Here is a 19,237-nt window from a genome sequence, read left to right as displayed (position 1 = left end):
TACTGTTGTTGATTTGTTTCAAGAAACAGAAAAACTTAAGAATCACCAATATTTTAAATTTTTTCATTGCATCATAAATATGTTTTCATTATACAAACTGCTCTTCATATGGAGATTATTGGCTCATATTAGTTACACATAACATTATAATTCATTATGACACAATTATAAAAGCATGTAATGTAATTTAATTCAGTCCCCAGTACTTTCCATTATGCTTCCTCTTCCCTCCCCTGTTCCCTTTTCTCTACTTTGATCTTCCTGCTATTTACTTGGAGTATTTTTTAAAATTAGTGTCTTGTGGACATACATGATGGTGAGATTCCCTGTGGTATATTTATATATATGTACATAGGAAACTTAGGTTCATTCCACCATTTTCCCTTATCCTGTTCCTCCTCTCTCCCCATAAATCCCTTTCCACTACTCCAATAATTTTCTATTTTGATAGAATTCACCCTTCTTCCCTATTTCTCTTCTTTTTCCCCACTTTATTTTGGACCAGCTTCGGTATCATATGTAGATTTTAAAAGAAATAGTAACAATCTCTGTAAGTGAACATAGTATAAAAATCTGATTTGATATCCTTTTCTATTTCCACAGTGATTCTCTTTCATTGGAAATCTCTATATACTCTGCCTCATCCTTGTTTTTTTTAAATATATATTTATTTTAAAGAGAGAATTTCAATATTTATTTTTTAGTTCTTGGCGGACACAACATCTTTGTTTTGCCTGTGGTGCTGAGGATGGAACCCCGGCCGCATACATGCCAGGCAATCGCGCTACCGCTTGAGCCACATCCCCAGCCCAATATTTATTTTTTTGATGTAGATGGACACAACACAATGCCTTTATTTTTATGTGGTGCTGAGGATCCAACCCAGGTCCCGCCCGTGCTTGGCCAGTGCTCTACCACTGAGCCACAATCCCAGCCCCTCATTCCTGTTTTTTTTAAGTTGCCAGTTCACCTTACAGCTTATAGTGATAGAGGAGAAGTCCAAAGTCCAGATGGTCCACCAATTATGATGGTTCAACTTAATAATTTTTTTTCTTCTGATTTTATTTCCCACTTATTAAAAGGTGTAAATAACAATTAACTTATGAAAATAGACTGAAAAGTACAAGAGCTGATATAAAATGGTCATAAAGGTTCTCATGGAATTCAAGTGACCAAAGAATAAATCCAGCCAAGGTACAAAGCAGAGCCCAGCCCAGCAGATGCACGATGTGCTGGTTTAATAGGGTTCTAAGAATACCATCAAATGCACACAGTAAACCACATGTGTGGTGACAAGTCATAGCCTAAGAAATATTTCCTTGGCATGATTTCTATTATTTTTTTTTTTTGGTCTGTGAGTTTCCTTCATTTAGTAACTTAGGATTCCCTTTAACATTTCAACATCAAAATAATTCATCCAAACAGGAACCACTTTTATAGGTAAGATAAATCAGAGGATAATGTATTGGGATAGTTTTGTTCTTGTTTACAATCAAAAAGCCTTACATGATCAGGGATTGATGGGAGTGGGAATGACAAATGTACATTTCAGACTTTCATCAATAATGAAAAAATAAAGCATTTTTATAGACTTAAAACTTGTCATTAGTGCATTTACATTTTGAAGAAAGAATCAAAATGTAAAATACCTCTACAATTATACAATGTTAATAGAAACTGGCCACATACTGAGGCCATTTTTAGTGAGCTACCATTGTTTAAATATAAGAAAAGTAACTTTTTGGTCCAAATTAGTGAAAAAAAAAGATTGTCTTTAGAGAACATTATTTGAGGACAATGCTTTTTCAGACAGATTCTGATATTCAAAATCACTATAACATAATTATGGATTAACCTTTAAATCGCATCTTAAAAACCTGTCAGATTTCCATTTCTCCTTGAGATATTCTCACCAGTGTGTTGTTCAATTCCACAGGTTAAGCTTTCTTCATTATTATTAAGAACTTCACACATAGTAGGGAGATTGCCATTCATTGCTTTATCATCTTTTCGAAAAGACACAGGCAGACTTGCTAGACTAAAGCTGACATCTTTAAAGGCATGCAACAAAATATCCCCACAATGATTGTGAAGAAGCCACTCAGAGTCCCAATGATATCATCAGCAGGCATATCTTGCCACTCCTTAAAAAGAATAGCTGAACAAGTTAAAACTGAGGTTGTAAAGAAAATGTAATATATTGGTGTTACAAGAGAAGTGTTGAATATGTCCAGGGCCCGGTTAGGGTAATTGATCTGTGTGCTCAGCAGCAGAATCTAGGACAAGGGATGCCGCAGCACAGGCTTTCCAGCTAACAGTTCTTTGATGGTGATGCCCAAGCCCTTTGCACAGGACACTGAAAACGCTCCAATCACAGAGCAGATTGTTATGTACACAAGAATATTTGTCTGTCCGTGGCGAGGTCCCACCACAAAGATTAATATCAAGGACACAATGACCACAATTGTTGCAAGCACCACAAAACCTGGATCACCTAACTTGTGTGACATTTCATTTAACGTTTCAATCTCCTCTTCCTTTGGAGCATGGATGACCATAACTGTAGATTCTAGAATGCTTAGCAAACATCCAATTTTCCCATGAAGATTTAGTCTTTCATTTATAGAGTATGAAGAAAGAATAGCACTTACGAGGACGCTGAGAGCTCCCAGTGGAGTCACTAGCGTGGCTGGTGCAAAGGCACATGCAGCGAAGTTGGCCACCTCACCTGCCCCCATTGACAGTAGTCCAGCCCACCACAATCATTCTTTAAGATATGCAGGGCCACCTTGACCTGCTCTCATGGATCCTTTTCTGGCAAGTCACAGAAGGCCTTTTTTTTTTTTTTTCAAAATGAAACTCTCTCCTATGAAAATGCTGGAGGTCATAGCCAATCCCAAACCAATAGAGAAATCATATATTCCACGCCCTGGGCTCATTTTGTTTGTCACTTAAGAAGCTCCTGTAAATCACATTGATTACAGAACAGAGAAACTGCTGGCACTGAAGGCAGGGGGATGCTGTCTTCACATAGGTTAAGTTTAATATGGTCTCTCTTTTGAAAACTAGGGCTGATTTATTCATTCTCATTTTCTTGTAAATACTACCCTTTATTTTCATTTAAAGTTTTTAACTTTACTGTTCCAGCCAAGACAAAACTACTCAAAAGAACTTATTGCATACGCACCACCAACAAGGCCAACGAGCCGGATTTCCGTGGGATTGAATGGCAATCCGATGCGCGACAACTTAATAATTTTTTATTTCATAATTCTGCAGAAGTATAGCCATACAACAATCCTGTTTTTTTGTTTGTTTGTTTTACTTTCAGTATAATATTCAGTAAATTACATGAGCTGGGTGTGGTGGTGCATCTTGTAATACCAGCGACTCCAGAAGGCTGAGACAGGAGGATGATAAGTTAGAGGCCAGCCCTAGCTAGGCCCTAGTAAGCAACTTGGTGACACCGTTCTCTTTCCTTCACATCCCCACCAAATTCTTTTCACCTTTCATTTTTTTTGGTAATTGCCAGTCTAATAGGTGTGGGTGACTTCTCATTATGATTTTGATTTGTGTTTCCCTAATGATTAGTAATATTGAACTATTTTTATGTCTTCTTTTGAGGAATGTCTATTCAAGTTTTTCAGTCCATTTTTATATCAACTTATTTTCTTCCTGCCAAGTTACATGTATGGTTTGCAGCTATTTTTCCTCATTCCATAGGTGATATCCAAAAAATTGGAGGGTCCTATTAAGAAAGTAGTTGCCTTTGCCTATGTGCTGGAGTGTTGACTCTAAATTTTCAACTTGATAATGAGTGAATCTATATTGACTATTTTAATTTTATTTGTCATCCTGCCTGGACCATGAGATGTGCCAATATTGGGTCAAATTCTCTAAATGTTGCTTTGAAGGATTTTTATTTGTTTTTGTTTTTTAAATGAAATTGACAGTTGAAACAATAGTATTCGAGTAAAGCAGATTACTCTCTATAGGGTGGTAGGCTCATGCAAATAGAGGTTCTTCACAAAAAGAGGCAGTTTTGTCTCCAGACTGCCTTTTATTAGAGTGGAAACATCCATCCTTATATATGTGAGAGAGTTACTTACAACAAATATCTCTGACTCTACTATAGAAGAATAGTAGAGTCATGTCAGGGACTAGAAGGAAATTCTCCTTCAAAGATTAGCCTGACAGCCCCCTGGGAGACATCCTGCCCGGGAGGCATCCTGCAGCTACCTATCTCCCTGGAACATCCTGCAGTTATCAGGATCATCAGACATCTTGCACCTGGCAGTTTTACCACCCACATCCAGCAATTGCTGATAGGAGACCTTCCCCATCCCCAGCATATGAATACCCATCCACATCCAGCAATTGCTGATTAGAGAGCTTCCCCATCCCCAGCATATAAATACCCCTGTGTGAACAATAAAAGTTTGCAACTTGATCAGAACTTTTGTCTTGCTGTCACCTTTCCTGTCTCTTGTCCCTTCATTCCTCCCCATCTAGGTTCGCTGCCCAAGTTGATGTGTCCTGCCAGACGGGACAGAATCAGAGATATCAAGAATGTACCTATAGAGTCTCAGAAATAAAGCAATACTGAGAAGGAAAAGAATGTTCCACTTCTTTTGCCAATAAGACTTGAGACCCTGGGCTAGGAGGACATACAATTTAGTAGAGGCATGACAGAGGGGTGTAGTGACTGCAGGCACTGAAAATAAAAATGTACCTGGCATTGGAAAACACGGGGATATTTAAAATCAGGATGCAGAGACTGGCAACACTGTATTTGGGAAAACTGGAAAGTCACTGGCATCCTGTGCAGGTGAGTGCAATCAACTCCAGGTCAACAATCTTCTGATCACTATTTGTTGGTGGCTCAAGGTACGCAGCCTGCACATTGTCCATGGATAATTTTACTAATTATTTTTTTTAAAAGAGAGAGTGAGAGAGAGAGAGAATTTTAATATTTATTTTTTAGTTATAGGCGGACACAACATCTTTGTTTTTTTTTTTTTGTATGTGGTGTGTTATGCTCGAATTCAGGACCCCCAAAGACCACCAGAGACCCAAGATGGATGTAAGCAGCAAAGAGGTGTTTATTGTGAGCTAGCTCGGTCCTCCGCGTGCATACACAGCAACTGGTGATGCTGAGAGGCCCCGAGCCCAGGGTTTGCAGCATTTTTATACATTTTTTGGAGAGGGCAGGGACTTCACATACATCATAGCAAATCATCACACACAGCAGGAAAATCAAATAACAACTCTAAAACATGATTAGCACATTCACTGGCGGGAACAAGTTGGGTAGGGGTGATTGCAGAACAAAAGGGGTATTGGTTTGAGCCAAGAGGGGTGTACATGCTGAACTACATGGTTTCCCAATGTTATCAACCACCATAAACTACTAGGAGGGTCATCTGGCATCCCAGGTATTTCCCTGTCTCATGCTGATTGGTGGCTACTAGGGGGTTGCTATGGGTCCCCACCTAGCCTGACTGGGTCAAGGACACCTGGCGCAGCAGACCTCTCCTGTTATTTGTAGATAAACAACTTAGCAGGGTGGGAATGTGCCTAGGAGTGCTCCGTGGGTTTTTCCAAGGACAAAGGTCATATCCCTTTCTTGGACAGGCTTTGCTCTGAGATAGAGGCTGGTTTTTCAGTGCTGAGGATTGAACCTGGGCCACACGCATGCCAGGCAAGCGCACTACCGCTTGAGCCACATCCCCAGCCCGATAATTTTACTAATTGAAGAGCTCATTCAGTCCTCCCATGGGACCTAATTCTTGGCATAGTACATACAGTCCTAAGACATCAGAAATGCAAGAGAGCACGAATGCTACTCAGAGATTCAGAGGTAATGAGAAAACCCTAGAACTGATACACAGATGGACAGTAGTCCAGTTGCTTTTCACTGGACTATGTGAGGCCAGGATGCCTCTCCAGCCTCTTACTAAGAAAGACTGAAGCTGAGATCATTTAGAGGCTTCCTATTCTTTTCTGCAGAGGTCTTCATTTCTGAGACCAGGAGCCTCTGTCAAAAAGTGGATAGATACCCTGCAGTACATCCCTCTCTTCTGTTGTCTACACAATTTCTGGGTTTTATTTCTTTGTAACTGTAAACTTCATTCTGAACCAGGCTACTGGGTATTTCAGTACATGGAAAGACACGGACATCCTTGGAGAGTCACTTGTCAAGAACTTAAGATAGTACCAATTGTTTCTAGTGACTGAGCATCTCAGTCATCAGAGCAATGGGGTGACAGGAAGGCAAGATTTAAGGGAAAATTCATAGGTTTGATTTTCTCCAGTTTCCAAGGATGAGTACTGAGGTGGGCGTGTGTGCCTGTGTACACACACACACACACACACACACACAGCAGTTGAGCATTGCCTATCTTGGACTCTCTCTCATCAAAATTCACCCAAAGATGAAGAACTTGGGAATTCCTATGTCAAAGAACTGCTGAGAACAGGTACTACTTGACCAAATAGCTTCCCTCTTTTTATTTTTTTTTTTCCCAACTTCTTGTTAGCCTAGAGTTCAACTGGAGAAGAAATGGAAACAAAAAATGTCAAAATATATAGGGCTCCCATGGGACCCTACACAAACATTCACCACAGAAACAATTCTCCTAAGGACTCACTGAAGAACAGGATTTTCTTCTTTATCACAATAAGGACAACAAACAAACAAACAAAAAACCATACTACCATTGAGAAATCCTCAAATATGCTTCTAACTCCCTGTATCATTGTAATTAATATACATGAAAATTTATTTTAAAACAGAGATAAGGACTTTCAATGAAACAGAATTACTACAGAAGTATGAAGAAAAAAGACTAAACAGGTATGAAGTTAACATTTTTATACAGAAACACTTATTTACAATTTGTTTAAAATTTAAAAATTTGTGATCTTTTAATCTAGTTATTTAAAAAAATCATTCATTTAATCATTATGAGAAGGATAAAAAAGAATGGACACCAAGCTACAGTATTATGTTTTCTTACTTTTTTGGGGGGGTGCTGAGGTTTGAATTCCAGGGCTTTCCACATGCTAGGTAAGAATCTATCACTGAACTACTCCCTACCAATGGATTACTTCTTATCAAAAACAACATAGGTTACTAAAGATATCCTGTTGGTTAATTTTCACAATAATACATGGAGTGAGTTTCATAAGGATTATTTATCTATTTCTTTTAAATGGCAATCTGAATCCCTTACAATTTAGTTTCGTTTACTTGATAGGGACCAACATGTGGCATCACCAGAATTAGAAAAGCAAAACAAATAAACAAATTGAAAAAGTAAAATACATAATATATACTTGGCACATAGGTGGTCTTGGTATTAGTATCTAGGACATAAAAATGAGACTACAGTAAAAAGTCAATCCTAGCTCCCTTTCACACAACCTGTTTCATGGGATACTGATACCACTGATACTTTCTGGTATTTAACAGAACAAATACTCATTGGGAAACTTCAAAAGATACTTTGTACTTCATTTATTTTCTCACACTGATCCAAAGTATCAGGTAAAATTTTTAAGCCAAAATGATTATTAAAAAAAAAAAAAAAAGCACATCCATTTTTGTTGTTGTTATTCAAGGTTATAAGGCTAATCTGTAAAGGGACAGAATCTGAACATAGATATTCCATATACAAAACAACTATTGTTAGTATATACCATTTAGGGCACGTCTTCTTAACTCCTTGATTCCTTGATGAATAAGAAGCATCATGGGTAAACTGACATAGGGTTAAGGGGCCATTCTATAGAGGTACTCCTATGCATAGCCCTCAATAATATAGAAAGGTGGTAGAAAACTCTCCTTCATCTTCTGTCAGTAGCAAAAAGAGTTTTCAAGATTTGGCAGAGGTGTTACCTCAAAAATGGGATTATTTAATGGTCATTTTGCCTTGGAAGCATGAGAGATGATGGAGGGATAAATCCTCATATGAGGATTTATAAATCCTTATACACATCTATGAGTGAAAGACTTTCTAACAGAAATGCTGAAGACAGCAAGGAAAGGTGGATAAAATGGTGCAGGTGAGCTCAGGTGCATGGGATACACAAAAGGGCCAGAGGCACTACACAGACGGGGTGAGAGTAAGAAGTTTCAAGAGCTTGGCCAGTGGAGTGTCATGGGCTCTGGACATGTCACAGGATTGAAATAAGGAAAAACTTCCTTAGAAAAGGAACAATTGGAGAATTTATAGATAAGAAATCCATGGTTTGTAACATTGTAAAATGAAAGCTCACAAGCCTCATAATCTAGGAAAACCCCAATGTGTTGTGGAGGAACAGTCACAGAGAGGACCAAGGTCAAAGGATCACAGTGAATATCCTCCTCAAAAGCTTTATATTCAAATATGTGAAGCCCTATAACCCAATAGCCACATTTAGGTTGATAATTTTTACTCTGTCCTTGGAAATTTGAGAATTGAAAATAACTTCTATCACACAACCCCAGATACCAGGCCTTCTTTTTGGACACATCTACCATCTAGTAATGTTTTCCTGATGTGATAGGTGGGTAGCCCAGAACACCTTCATGATAATTCCCACGCTTGCGCGAGTGTTCAAATACATGCTTTCGCGAGTAGTGAGTTACATATCTTAATTGTCTCTGGTCCTTAGAAATGACAATATTTGGATTGTTGCTTGGAGACAGTGTCAGGTGAACTGTAGAAAAATTAGAGTTACATGACAGCTAGGATTTAGCTTTATTTGTGATCTTATTAAAGGAATCCTGAGAAGAATTTAAGAAGTGGAATAAATTCTGATCAGAAGTCATAGAGAGGGCTGGGACTGTAGCTCAGTGGTAGAGTGCTGAGGGCCATTGCCAAGTAGGAATGATGCATTCGAAATTTCCTTGCCAGTGTACCCCATGTTGCTTAGAGGACATTCGATGGGACATTGCATGTATGCTTTAGTAAGGTGACCTTGCTCAAGGACCAGGGCAGATCTGGGTTTAGAGCTGATCAGGTTTGAGGAAGTATCCTGCTCCTTGGGTTTAGGGCGTTCCCGGTTTAAGACAAGTTTAAGGGGGTCCCGGTTTAAGAATCTGGTTTTAGGGAAGTTCCAGGTTTAAGTTTATTGCTGCTTGGAATAGGGTGTTCCTGCTGCCTGAGTTCCCGTTGAGTTCCCCTGGAATTGAAAATGTATTTGGCGATGTGAATTGGCTGGCAGAACTTGGATTTCCCCAGAAAGTGTGTGTAGAGGCCGCTGTGAGTTCAGGAATAAAGAATTGCTGTTTGAATTTACAAAGTGTGTGGTGGCTTGTGATCTTGGGCCCAGCGAAAACATTGGCATCTGGTGGTCCGTATGCAGAACGTCTGAAACTTGGAGGTAAGTGGATTTGCTCGCTCCTGAAGAAGAGCAAAAAAATGGGTGACCGTTTCATAAAACAATGTGTTCTTGTTTTGATTTATTTTGTTTTTATTTCAAGTTGCCTGTTCCTAGAACTTTCTCAGGCAAACTGGGGAAAATGGTTAACTCAAGGTTTGAAGTTGTTCGCCTCCGAGGAAGAGAAATTGTTAGAGGAAGGAGGCACCCCAGTAAGACCAAGAGCAATTAGGGCATATGTTGATACAATACAAAAATGTAGCCCATGGCTTTTTAAAGATGAGTTATTAAGTATATCAATGGGACCATCATGGTATCCTGTAGAAGGATTTTTCTTCGACAAGAAAGAGATGGCTAGTTCTGTTTACTATACTTGTCTAAGATCTTGGTTTTTACAGACATCTGATTAATTTACAAAGCTAAAGTGTTAAAATATCAACCACTAAATATGAAATCAAGTACTCTTTACTTATTAAGTTCCATAAGGTAATATGTTTAAACATTATGCGTGTTCCCATAAATTGGTAAATAGAAAAAAGTTTAATATTGCTTTGGTCTGTGTCTTTGCTAAAACAAGGTTACTTAGAGTTAAGATTCTATCATGTGTAATTTATATACAAAGAGTATAAGAAGTTTCAGTTGGGTTTCAATTACAGTATTATAGTACCATAAAACATGAAAATATTTCATCTTATTAAAGTGGAGTAATTTGTCTAAATTCAAAAATTTTATAAGGGTTGTTTCAGAATGTGAATTTATAAAAAGGGTTAATGGTTAAAAAAGAGATAAAAAGATTCAAGATGTGGAAATATATTTTAATACAAAAGGTTAAAGGAAAAAGAAATGTTTCTAGATGAGATAATCTCTGTGGTAAAGTAAAAAGTTGTAAAATGCCATTTAAAAAGATTTTGAGGAAACTAGACTTACTTTAAAAGTTTGAGAAAGGAAGAAAGAAGAAAAAAGGTATTTGTACATGGCAGATTGAGACAAAGCTTCTTAATGGAGTTAAAAAAAAAAAAAGCCTTTGGTTGAAGGGCAGCCATGTAAACTAACATTAAAGCGATTTAAAGAAAATCTAAACCTTATTTACAAGAGTAAAGCTGTAGGTGGTAAAAAAAGTACAGTATAGATAATTGAAAGGCTTTAAAAGGTTAAGTTGAAGGTGGTCAAGATACCTTCATGGCAGGGGCGGGGATTGCTTTACTCATTAAACCAAAAAGAGGGAGATGACATAATCTTTGTGTGGTAAAGTAAAAAGTTGTAAAATGTCTAAGTACATTACAAAAGGCTTTAAAAGGTTAAATTGAAGGTGGTTAAGATGCCTTCATGACAAGAAAACCCTTGAAAATGGGAAGATAATAAGATAAAAGATATTTAGATAAAGAAGATTAAAAATTTGAAATAAAAACTTTAAAGACAGAAGTATAGAAAGTTTAAAACAAAAGATAAAGATGTAGAAAGATAAAAAAGATATAGGAAGATAAAAAAGATGTAGAAAGACAAGAATTTTAAACCCACAAAATAGGAAACAAACAAACAAAAAAAACTAGGAGAGAAAAAAGCAACTAAGGGTAAATATAGAAACCTTAGAAGAAAACTAGAAGATAGAAATAAGATAAAAAATGGTTAAAAATGTCAAATAAAGGTATTTCAGATAGAAAATGCAAAAGGCTAAGACAACTATTAGATACAGACATTCAAGATAGAAAAAGGTAAAAGAGAGAAGTTTAAGGTCAAATATTGGATAAAATAAAAGAACAAGGAGATTATTAGTAATTTTTTTTCAAAAAGCCCATCAACTTTAATTTCTGGTGGTGCAGAAATTAGAAGTCTTAGATGAGGGTGTTAAAATTTATAGACAAGAGCCAATTTAGAAAACATTAAACTAGAAGGAAATTAGTTTAAAACCACATCAAAAAATCATAAGGACTAAAGTAATTCTAAAAAACTAAGGCAGAGTGCTTTTGAAAGACTTAAATTTAAAAGGATCTTAAAGGGGTATATATCCCCCAAAGATAAACTTAAAATAACCTTTTTTACTCTAAACTTTCTAAATTTGGATTCATCAGGACTTAGTGCTGCGGAAAGACATATGTACCCGAAAAATGTACATAAGGCTAAGGTACTTTGGAAGAATATTCTAACAGGACAATGGAAAGGTCCTGACCCAGTGATTTGTCTGGAGTCGGGGTTCTGTTTGTTTCCACAGGGAGAACAGCAGCCGATTTGGATTCCAGAGACACTAACTAAAGCAATTTCTACAGACCAAAAAGAAGATAATTTGACTCAAATCCATAACAGCTGATATCCAGAGCTCCAGCTTGGCCACTCTTACATCTGCAACAGTGATTAACCAGGGTGCTTTTTTCAATATTTATTTTATTATTGCATTTTCCCCACATCATAAAGTTCTATTTTATTTTTTGAGCTCATACAAACCTAGGTTAATGTTTTTCTGATCAGTTTTATTTTTTGACTGTGGAGTTTTTAAACATTGCAATGGAGATTTCACCTAGGTAAAGCTACAAGGCTGTTATTATTGTCTTATGTGTTGTATGTTATCTGTGCACATTTCTGTTTTGTGTTGTATGTCTGTATGTGTGTATGTCCATATTTCATATATGAGGAGTGCTCATGAAAAAATGGACCCAATTTTTTTTTATTCACGTGATTTAACTGGTTTAATTTAAATTAGGTAAACAGCTGTTAAGGATTGTTTTCAAAGGTGGTTAACAGATCTGTTTGCTTACTAATTTAAATTAGGTAAACAGCTGTTAAGGATTGTTTTTAAAGGTGGTTAACAGATCTGTTTGCTTACTAATTTAAATTAGGTAAACAGCTGTTAAGGATTGTTTTTAAAGGTGGTTAACAGATCTGTTTACTTTCACCTTTCCTTTTCATTATATTTAATAATTCTGTTCAGAATAATGTCTCTTTAGCATCATTGCCAGAATTCCCATCTCCATCCCAGTGCCGGTTAAGACTAAGAGAAAACCAAACTACAGCTTGATGATAGCTATCACAGTAAACTGTATAAACTGATGCATCAATGAATATAACTCAACAATTAATGCTCAATCAAGGACTGGATTTACTTTGGGAAGAAATGGACATTTTGATAGACTCTTCCACTCTGAACTGCCTGCAGAACTTGCCTGAACTATATATCAGTTGTATGCATTGTGAACTATCGTTTGGTGCAGGGAATTGTGGTAGTGCTGGCATATCTTTGCTGATGGTGTCACCAGTGATGCAATTTCCTTGCCAGCGCACCCCATGTTAATTGTGGTAATGCTGGCATATATTTGCTGATGGTATCACCAGTGATGCAATTTTTCCAAAGGAGCCATCAATTGGCTTGATGTCCTGGCATTTCTGTATCTTCCTCTCTTCTACTAGTGATGGTCTAAAATTTGGGGGCCAACAGAGGTGAGGCAAAGAACCTCAGCCCCCCACTAGCACCAAGGCTAAATTTGGGGGCCAACAGAGGTGAGGCAAGAACCTCACCCCACCACTGGTGCATAGGCCTATCCACAAGCATGGCTGAATGCTGGACTGGTAGTCAGTGAGGGGGTGATCTGATTGCAGTGGTATCAACCTAAGGAGGCTGACGCCTAGAGGTCAGTTTTCCCATGACGGGTAAGAACCATATGTGGAATTGGACAACCTACCAGGCACGGTCCTTAAGCCACATTGCTTGTTGATTAATTAATCAGAAGCGGGGAGATGCTGAGGGCCATTGCCAAGTAGGAATGATGAATTCGAAATTTCCTTGCCAGCATACCCCATGTTGCTTAGAGGACATTCGATGGGACATTGCATGTATGCTTTAGTAAGGTGACCTTGCTCAAGGACCAGGGCAGATCTGGGTTTAGAGCTGATCAGGTTTGAGGAAGTATCCTGCTCCTTGGGTTTAGGGCGTTCCCGGTTTAAGACAAGTTTAAGGGGGTCCCGGTTTAAGAATCTGGTTTTAGGGAAGTTCCAGGTTTAAGTTTATTGCTGCTGGGAATAGGGTGTTCCTGCTGCCTGAGTTCCCACTGAGTTCTCCTGGAATTGAGAAAGTATTTTGGGACGTGAATTGGCGGGCAGAACTTGGATTTCCCCAGAACGTGTTTGTAGAGGGCCGGTGTGAGTTCGGGAATAAAGAATTGCTGTTTGAATCTACAAGGTGTGTGGTGGCTCGTGATCTTGTGCCCAGCCAAGACATTGCCAGTAGAGGGCTTGCATAGCATGCATGATGCACTGGAATCGATCCTCAGTACCACATAAAAATAAACAAATAAAATAAAGGCATTCTACCCATCTACAACTACCAAAAAAAAAAAAATCAGAGAGATACAACACTGAAAAAACAAGGTATGTGAGTGACTGTTGGAAGGAGCAACATGGACCTTAAAACATGAGAACTATCAGAGAAATCAATTCTGAAAGACGTTGAGAAGACTGGCTTATGATACAGTAATTTCTGCTTACCCCGGTAGCGTTGAACATCTGTCAGCTCTGAAATGTTAAAAATTCATAATGTGAAATACAAAGGTATCAGCACTGAAATCCATTCCCTTTCCAGATTAGGAAAAGGAGGAGGGATATCATAGGGCAGTAAACTTGCAAGTGAGGATGAATGGCCACTCCCCATTAAATATGATCACATCATGAGCACAGAGTCCACTCTCCCTTGTCTCCTCTACCCATACCTAGAAACCACACCTTCTTCCCCATCTATCACCTGCCACCACTAGAATCACACACTTAACCTAGCTCTTCTCACCTTGAGACACCTGTAGCATCCCCTTCAGATCAGGAGCTCGGAATACTCTTCTATGTTCCTTGGGGAAAGTTTTTGGCTTCTTCAGCATTAAGTCCTTACACCTAGGGATGGAAAAAGTTGACCCACACTTCAGACTTTGTGGTCCCCACTCGACAACAACAATTTCTTCCCATCATTTCACCCCACTGATGCACTTGAACTTTCTTCACCAAGGATCCTGAGAAGGGGAGGGAAGATTCCTAACTCTAAACTCCTAAGAAATGTTTCATGGTCACCTCCCTATTTACTTTCTTTGTGATCTTGTGAGGGGCTTAACATCTCAGAAGCATAATTTCTAAAATGAATCAAGTTGCTCCTCTCTCTCTACCTCCTAGAATGCATGGTCAATGGTGAAATACTGGATTTTACGAAACTCTGGTGTCTAAGAAAAAAGAATATGAGGAAAATCAGTGCTATGAGTGTGTGTTCTCAAGAAAATGTTCAGAAACTAAGACTGCAGGTCCTGGCTCCTGGGTATTTGAGAAATAAGAAATGTAAGAATCATATCTGGAAATGTTCAAAGCTTATTACTAATAGTGAAGCCCTCAGGTGACATCTGAGGTTTCATATTCTCTGGGGAAAAATGTCAAACATTTGGCAAGGGCAATACTATGAACACAAAAGTCATAGTAGTCTGAATTCTGTTTCTGAAAATATGCACCTTTCCCAAAGTATGTGATGCACATGGATCAACTGATTCTGGTGTGCTGCTATCCTTGCACACCAAGGCAGTGCCTTCTGGCACCTTCAACTTAGTTCCTGACAGTTCAGCCTCCTTATCATGCAACTGAAAGATGCTTGTACATACAGAAACTCTTTCATACACTTTATCCCTGAGAGACTAACTTCAACTTCAGTCAAGATTTTTAATTATCCAGGGAGTTGTTTGTGAAAATCTAAATAAAAATCACAAAGAAGCCCTTGGTCTTCTTTATTCCCAGGAGAAACATACAAACATCCAGGAATTGTCCCAAAGAATAATTCTTAGTACTTATCAGACAAAGAAGAAAAATCTTGCCTACAGTAAATATAGCAGCCATTAAAACTGCAACCAGAGCTAGAAGTAGGCACATGAGGGCAAGAAATGGTAGTGCCACAGGGGGCCTGATGTTGGAACATCTTATCCCCAGGACAACTACTGTTTCAAACTCTGACCTCCACAACCCAAGTCCCCATCATAGAATCTGTCTAGTCTATACAATACTCAAATTGTGATTTGTGACTATAAATTTAATATAATACTATATCTAAATTTACCTGATCTAGGAGATGTTGTATTCTAACTGAACGCCAGATAATTCTACTAACTACAAATCTCTTCTTACTACACAAAAGGATCATCCCTGGTATCCCACACATACCTTCTCATGACATCATTAGTATCCTAGAAAGAAGGGGGGAAAAAACACAAGTTAAGAAATCACAGACTGTCCTCACTGACCCAGCTTCATCACATTGTTACCAGCCCCTCTCTGCTGAGAACAGAGATAGATGAGAACAGTGATGAACAAAATAGTAAAGATAAATTCAAGGGCTGGGGATATAGCTCAGTTGGCAGAGTGCTTGCCTCACATGCACGAGGCCCTGGGTTCAATCCTCAGCACCACATACACACACACAAAAAAAAAAAAAAAAGATAAGTTCAAGCCAGTCATTCCATGGCTCCCCATGAGATAATTTAAATAATACACAATTCTTTCACTTATTCAACATTTACATAAAGTGATATACTATTATATGCCAAGTATAAGTAGACTCTGGATAATCAAAGTTGAGTAAAAGACAGAAAGAAAGAGGGAAATGCACATGAGGCAAAGAAAATTCTTCAAAATGCAGGGAAATAGATGTAATACCAGAAGAGAATTTAGAGTGTGTTGTTGGCACAAGAGCTTGATGATTTTTTTCTTTTTGTTTTTTTTGGATTTTTTTGGCAGGGGGCGAGGGAGTCACTTGGGGATTGAACCCAGACTTGCTCAGTTAGTGAGACTGACCTTAATGGAACTTTCGATTCTCCTGCCTCAGCCTCCCAAAAAGTTGGGGTTGTGGAATGTGCTATGGTGCACGGCACAATATTTGAATACGTTCAGTTGCAACCAAAATTCCTTCAATAAGTGGGTCAAATTCATAGAAAGAAATAAACTATTAAAAAACTCTATAGTTCATTTCCCAAATTACTTCTTAATAATTTGGAAATATATTAACACAATAATTAAATACCACTTTGATAACTTACATATGTATATTGTGTGTTTGTATAAAACAATAAGATCACAAAGAAGGAGGCAGGAAATGAAGTATTAGTGCCAAGTTTCTATATTTTGCAGGATCGAGACAGAATAGGGTATATTTTGTAATCACCAGATCAAGCACTAACACAACAAAAAATACAGCTAGAAAACCAGGAAGACTAAATTTCTATCCTGGAATATATTTATTCAACAAAAAGAAGGCAGTTAAGAGAAGAAAAATACCAAGAAACTTCAGAATATAGAATACAAATAACAAAATAGTAAATATAAACACAATTATATCAGTGACTGCATTGAATTCTATGATCTCCATATCCTTATCACAATATTGTCAAATAAACATAAAGCAAAAATAAATGACATAAAAAAGGCTAACAATAGAGAAAAAAATGTTCTTTAAGAGTTAATAAAGGTGATCAAATGTAACTAAACTGACTAAAGAAAGAAAAAGAAAGGCCAAGTGCAGTGGCACACCCCTGTTTTCCCAGTGGACATGAGGCTGAGGCAGGGGATCACAAGTTCAAGGCCAGCCTCAGGAATTCAGTGAGGTCCTAAACAACTTAGTGAGACCCTGACTCATATAATGCAAGAATGCTTCAACATACAAATTTTAAATGTGATGCACCACATTAATAGAATGTAATACAAAAGTTCTATAACCTTTCATGATAAAAACTCTCAACAAATTAATTACACAAGGAATATACAATAAAATAAAGTCCATATATGACAAACTCAGAGACAGTATCATAATCAACAGTGAGATGGTGAAAACCCTTCTTCTAAGATCAGGAAAAAGCCCATTTTCACCACTTTTGTCAACATAGTATAGAAAGTCTTAGCCCAAGCAATTAGGCAAGTAAAAGAAGAAACAGCGATCCAACATGGAAGTTAAATTTTTCCTGTTTGCAGAAATGAAAACCCTACGGATTTCACAAACACACACACACACACACACACACATCTTAGAATAAATAAACTAGTTCAGTAAAGTTCTAGGAAGTTAAATCAATATATAAAAGTCAACTGATTTTCTATACTAACAACTATCCAAAAGTAATGAAGAAACCCCCACTTATAACAGCTATAATAAAATAAAATACTTAAAGTTAACAAGGAAGTGAGAAATATATACACTGAAACCTATAAAAAAGTAGATACAAAAATTAAAGCAGACACAAAAAATGGAAAGACATCTTGTGTTAATGGGTTGAAAAAACTGATATAGAGAAACACTAAATATTTCAAATTCAGTTAAAGGAGCAACACTGGAGGCATCCCAATGAGTTTAAAATCTATAACAAAGCTATGCTAATCAAGACAAAAACAATGGCAATGAAAACGGATTCACTTGTCAATGGAAAACAATAGGGAGTCTGGAGGTTGGTGGGAGTGTATTTATGTCAGTTGATTTTTAATACACTGTGTACCAAGAGTACACAGAAGGTTCAGGCATAGCGGCAATGCCCACTAAACCAGTGTCTTGATCATATGTTCAAGCCAGCCTAGACAACTCAGCAAGATCCTGTCTCAAAATAAAAAAAAATAAAAAGGGCTAGGGGTACCTAAGTGCTAGAGTGCCCCTTGGGTCAACCCATAGTGCTGGGGGTTAAGTACGGAGAAGAAAGGACTGTCTCTTGAATAAATTGCATTGGGACAACTGGATAACTATATGCAGAAGAATGAAAATTAAGAACATATCATACCACATACAAAAATCATTTCAAAGTAGATAAAAATCTTCAACATAACACATGGAACTGTAAAACTACTTGAAGAAAACATACTGCAGTAATCCATGTCATTGGTCTGAGTAATAATATTTTAACTGAACTCCAAACCCTGGCAACAAAAACAAAATTAGAAAAATGGTATTACACCAAACTGAAAAGCTTGTGCACAGAAAAGGAAATAATCAACCAAATGACAAGACAGGCTACAGAATGGAGAAAACATCTGCAAAGCATATGTTTTTAAGGGGTTAATATCCAAAATATATAAAGAACACAAATAAACGCATAATTGAATATCAGAAAAACAAACGTCTAATTTAAACACCGGCAAAGGACTTGAACAGACACTTCTCAAAAGAAGACAAACAAACTGCAGGTATATGAAAAAATGCTCAAAATCACTAATCATCAAGGAAACACAATTTAAAACTACACTGAGAGATCCCACTTCACACTTGGTAAGAAGACTATTATCACAAAGGAAAGGCAAGCATGGGCAAGGACACGGAGAAAAGGAAACCTTGGCACAATGTTGGGGGGAATGTAAATGAGCACAGCTATGATGACAGATAATATGGAGGCTTCTCAAAAGAGTAAAAATAATCTAGCCACCCAGCAAATGGGACTATATCCAAAGTATATGAATAAGTATGTCCATGAGATATCTCTCAGATTTACTAAAACACTATTCACAATAGCCAAGCTTTGGAATCAACCTAAGCACCCATCAAAGGATGAGGGAATAAAGAAAATCTCTCTCTCTCTCTCTCTCTCTCTCTCTCTCTCTCTCACTCACACACACACACACACACACACACACACACACACACAATGAAATACTATTCAGCTTTAAAAAAGACAGAAATCTGTCATTTGCAGCAACATGAAATGAACCCGGAGGAGATTACACTAAATGAAACAAGTCAAACACAAAGAAACAAATGCTGCATGATTTCACTTAAGTATGAGGAATTGTCAGAAAATGATCGCATACAAGTAGAGACTTAAAATGGGGTAGTCAGGAGCTGAAGGGCAGGGAGAATTGGGTACATATGTGATAAATATATACATTTTCTGTAAAT

At 37.6% G+C, this 19,237-nt stretch overlaps 1 protein-coding gene and 1 pseudogene across 6 annotated transcripts in view; both read right to left on the bottom strand.

Moving 5' to 3' along the window:
* Positions 1-19,237, bottom strand: part of LOC101955567 (tripartite motif-containing protein 5) — a 184,037-nt gene that overhangs the window by 694 nt on the left and 164,106 nt on the right. The window contains exons 5-8 of one of the 6 annotated variants that reach the window (XM_078046588.1): positions 15,535-15,557; positions 14,135-14,235; positions 13,840-13,866; positions 8,387-8,703 (exon numbers count right to left, since the gene is read on the bottom strand). The exons of 1 other annotated variant lie outside the window; for it this stretch is intronic. In XM_078046588.1, the coding sequence (XP_077902714.1) occupies positions 8,525-8,703; positions 13,840-13,866; positions 14,135-14,235; positions 15,535-15,557 (330 nt within the window). In that variant the 3' untranslated portion in view covers positions 8,387-8,524. Of the gene's footprint in view, positions 1-8,386; positions 9,390-13,839; positions 13,867-14,134; positions 14,236-15,534; positions 15,558-19,237 lie in introns of those variants that run through there. 4 more of the 6 variants (XM_078046585.1, XM_078046586.1, XM_078046589.1 and 1 more) reach the window with 4 other exon arrangements.
* Positions 1,222-4,245, bottom strand: LOC144377122 (magnesium transporter NIPA2 pseudogene; annotated as a pseudogene).

The sequence above is a fragment of the Ictidomys tridecemlineatus genome, chromosome 4 (genome assembly GCF_052094955.1).
Source record: "Ictidomys tridecemlineatus isolate mIctTri1 chromosome 4, mIctTri1.hap1, whole genome shotgun sequence".
Classification (NCBI taxonomy): Eukaryota; Metazoa; Chordata; class Mammalia; order Rodentia; family Sciuridae; genus Ictidomys; species Ictidomys tridecemlineatus.
This window is presented reverse-complemented; position numbering and strand designations above follow the sequence as displayed.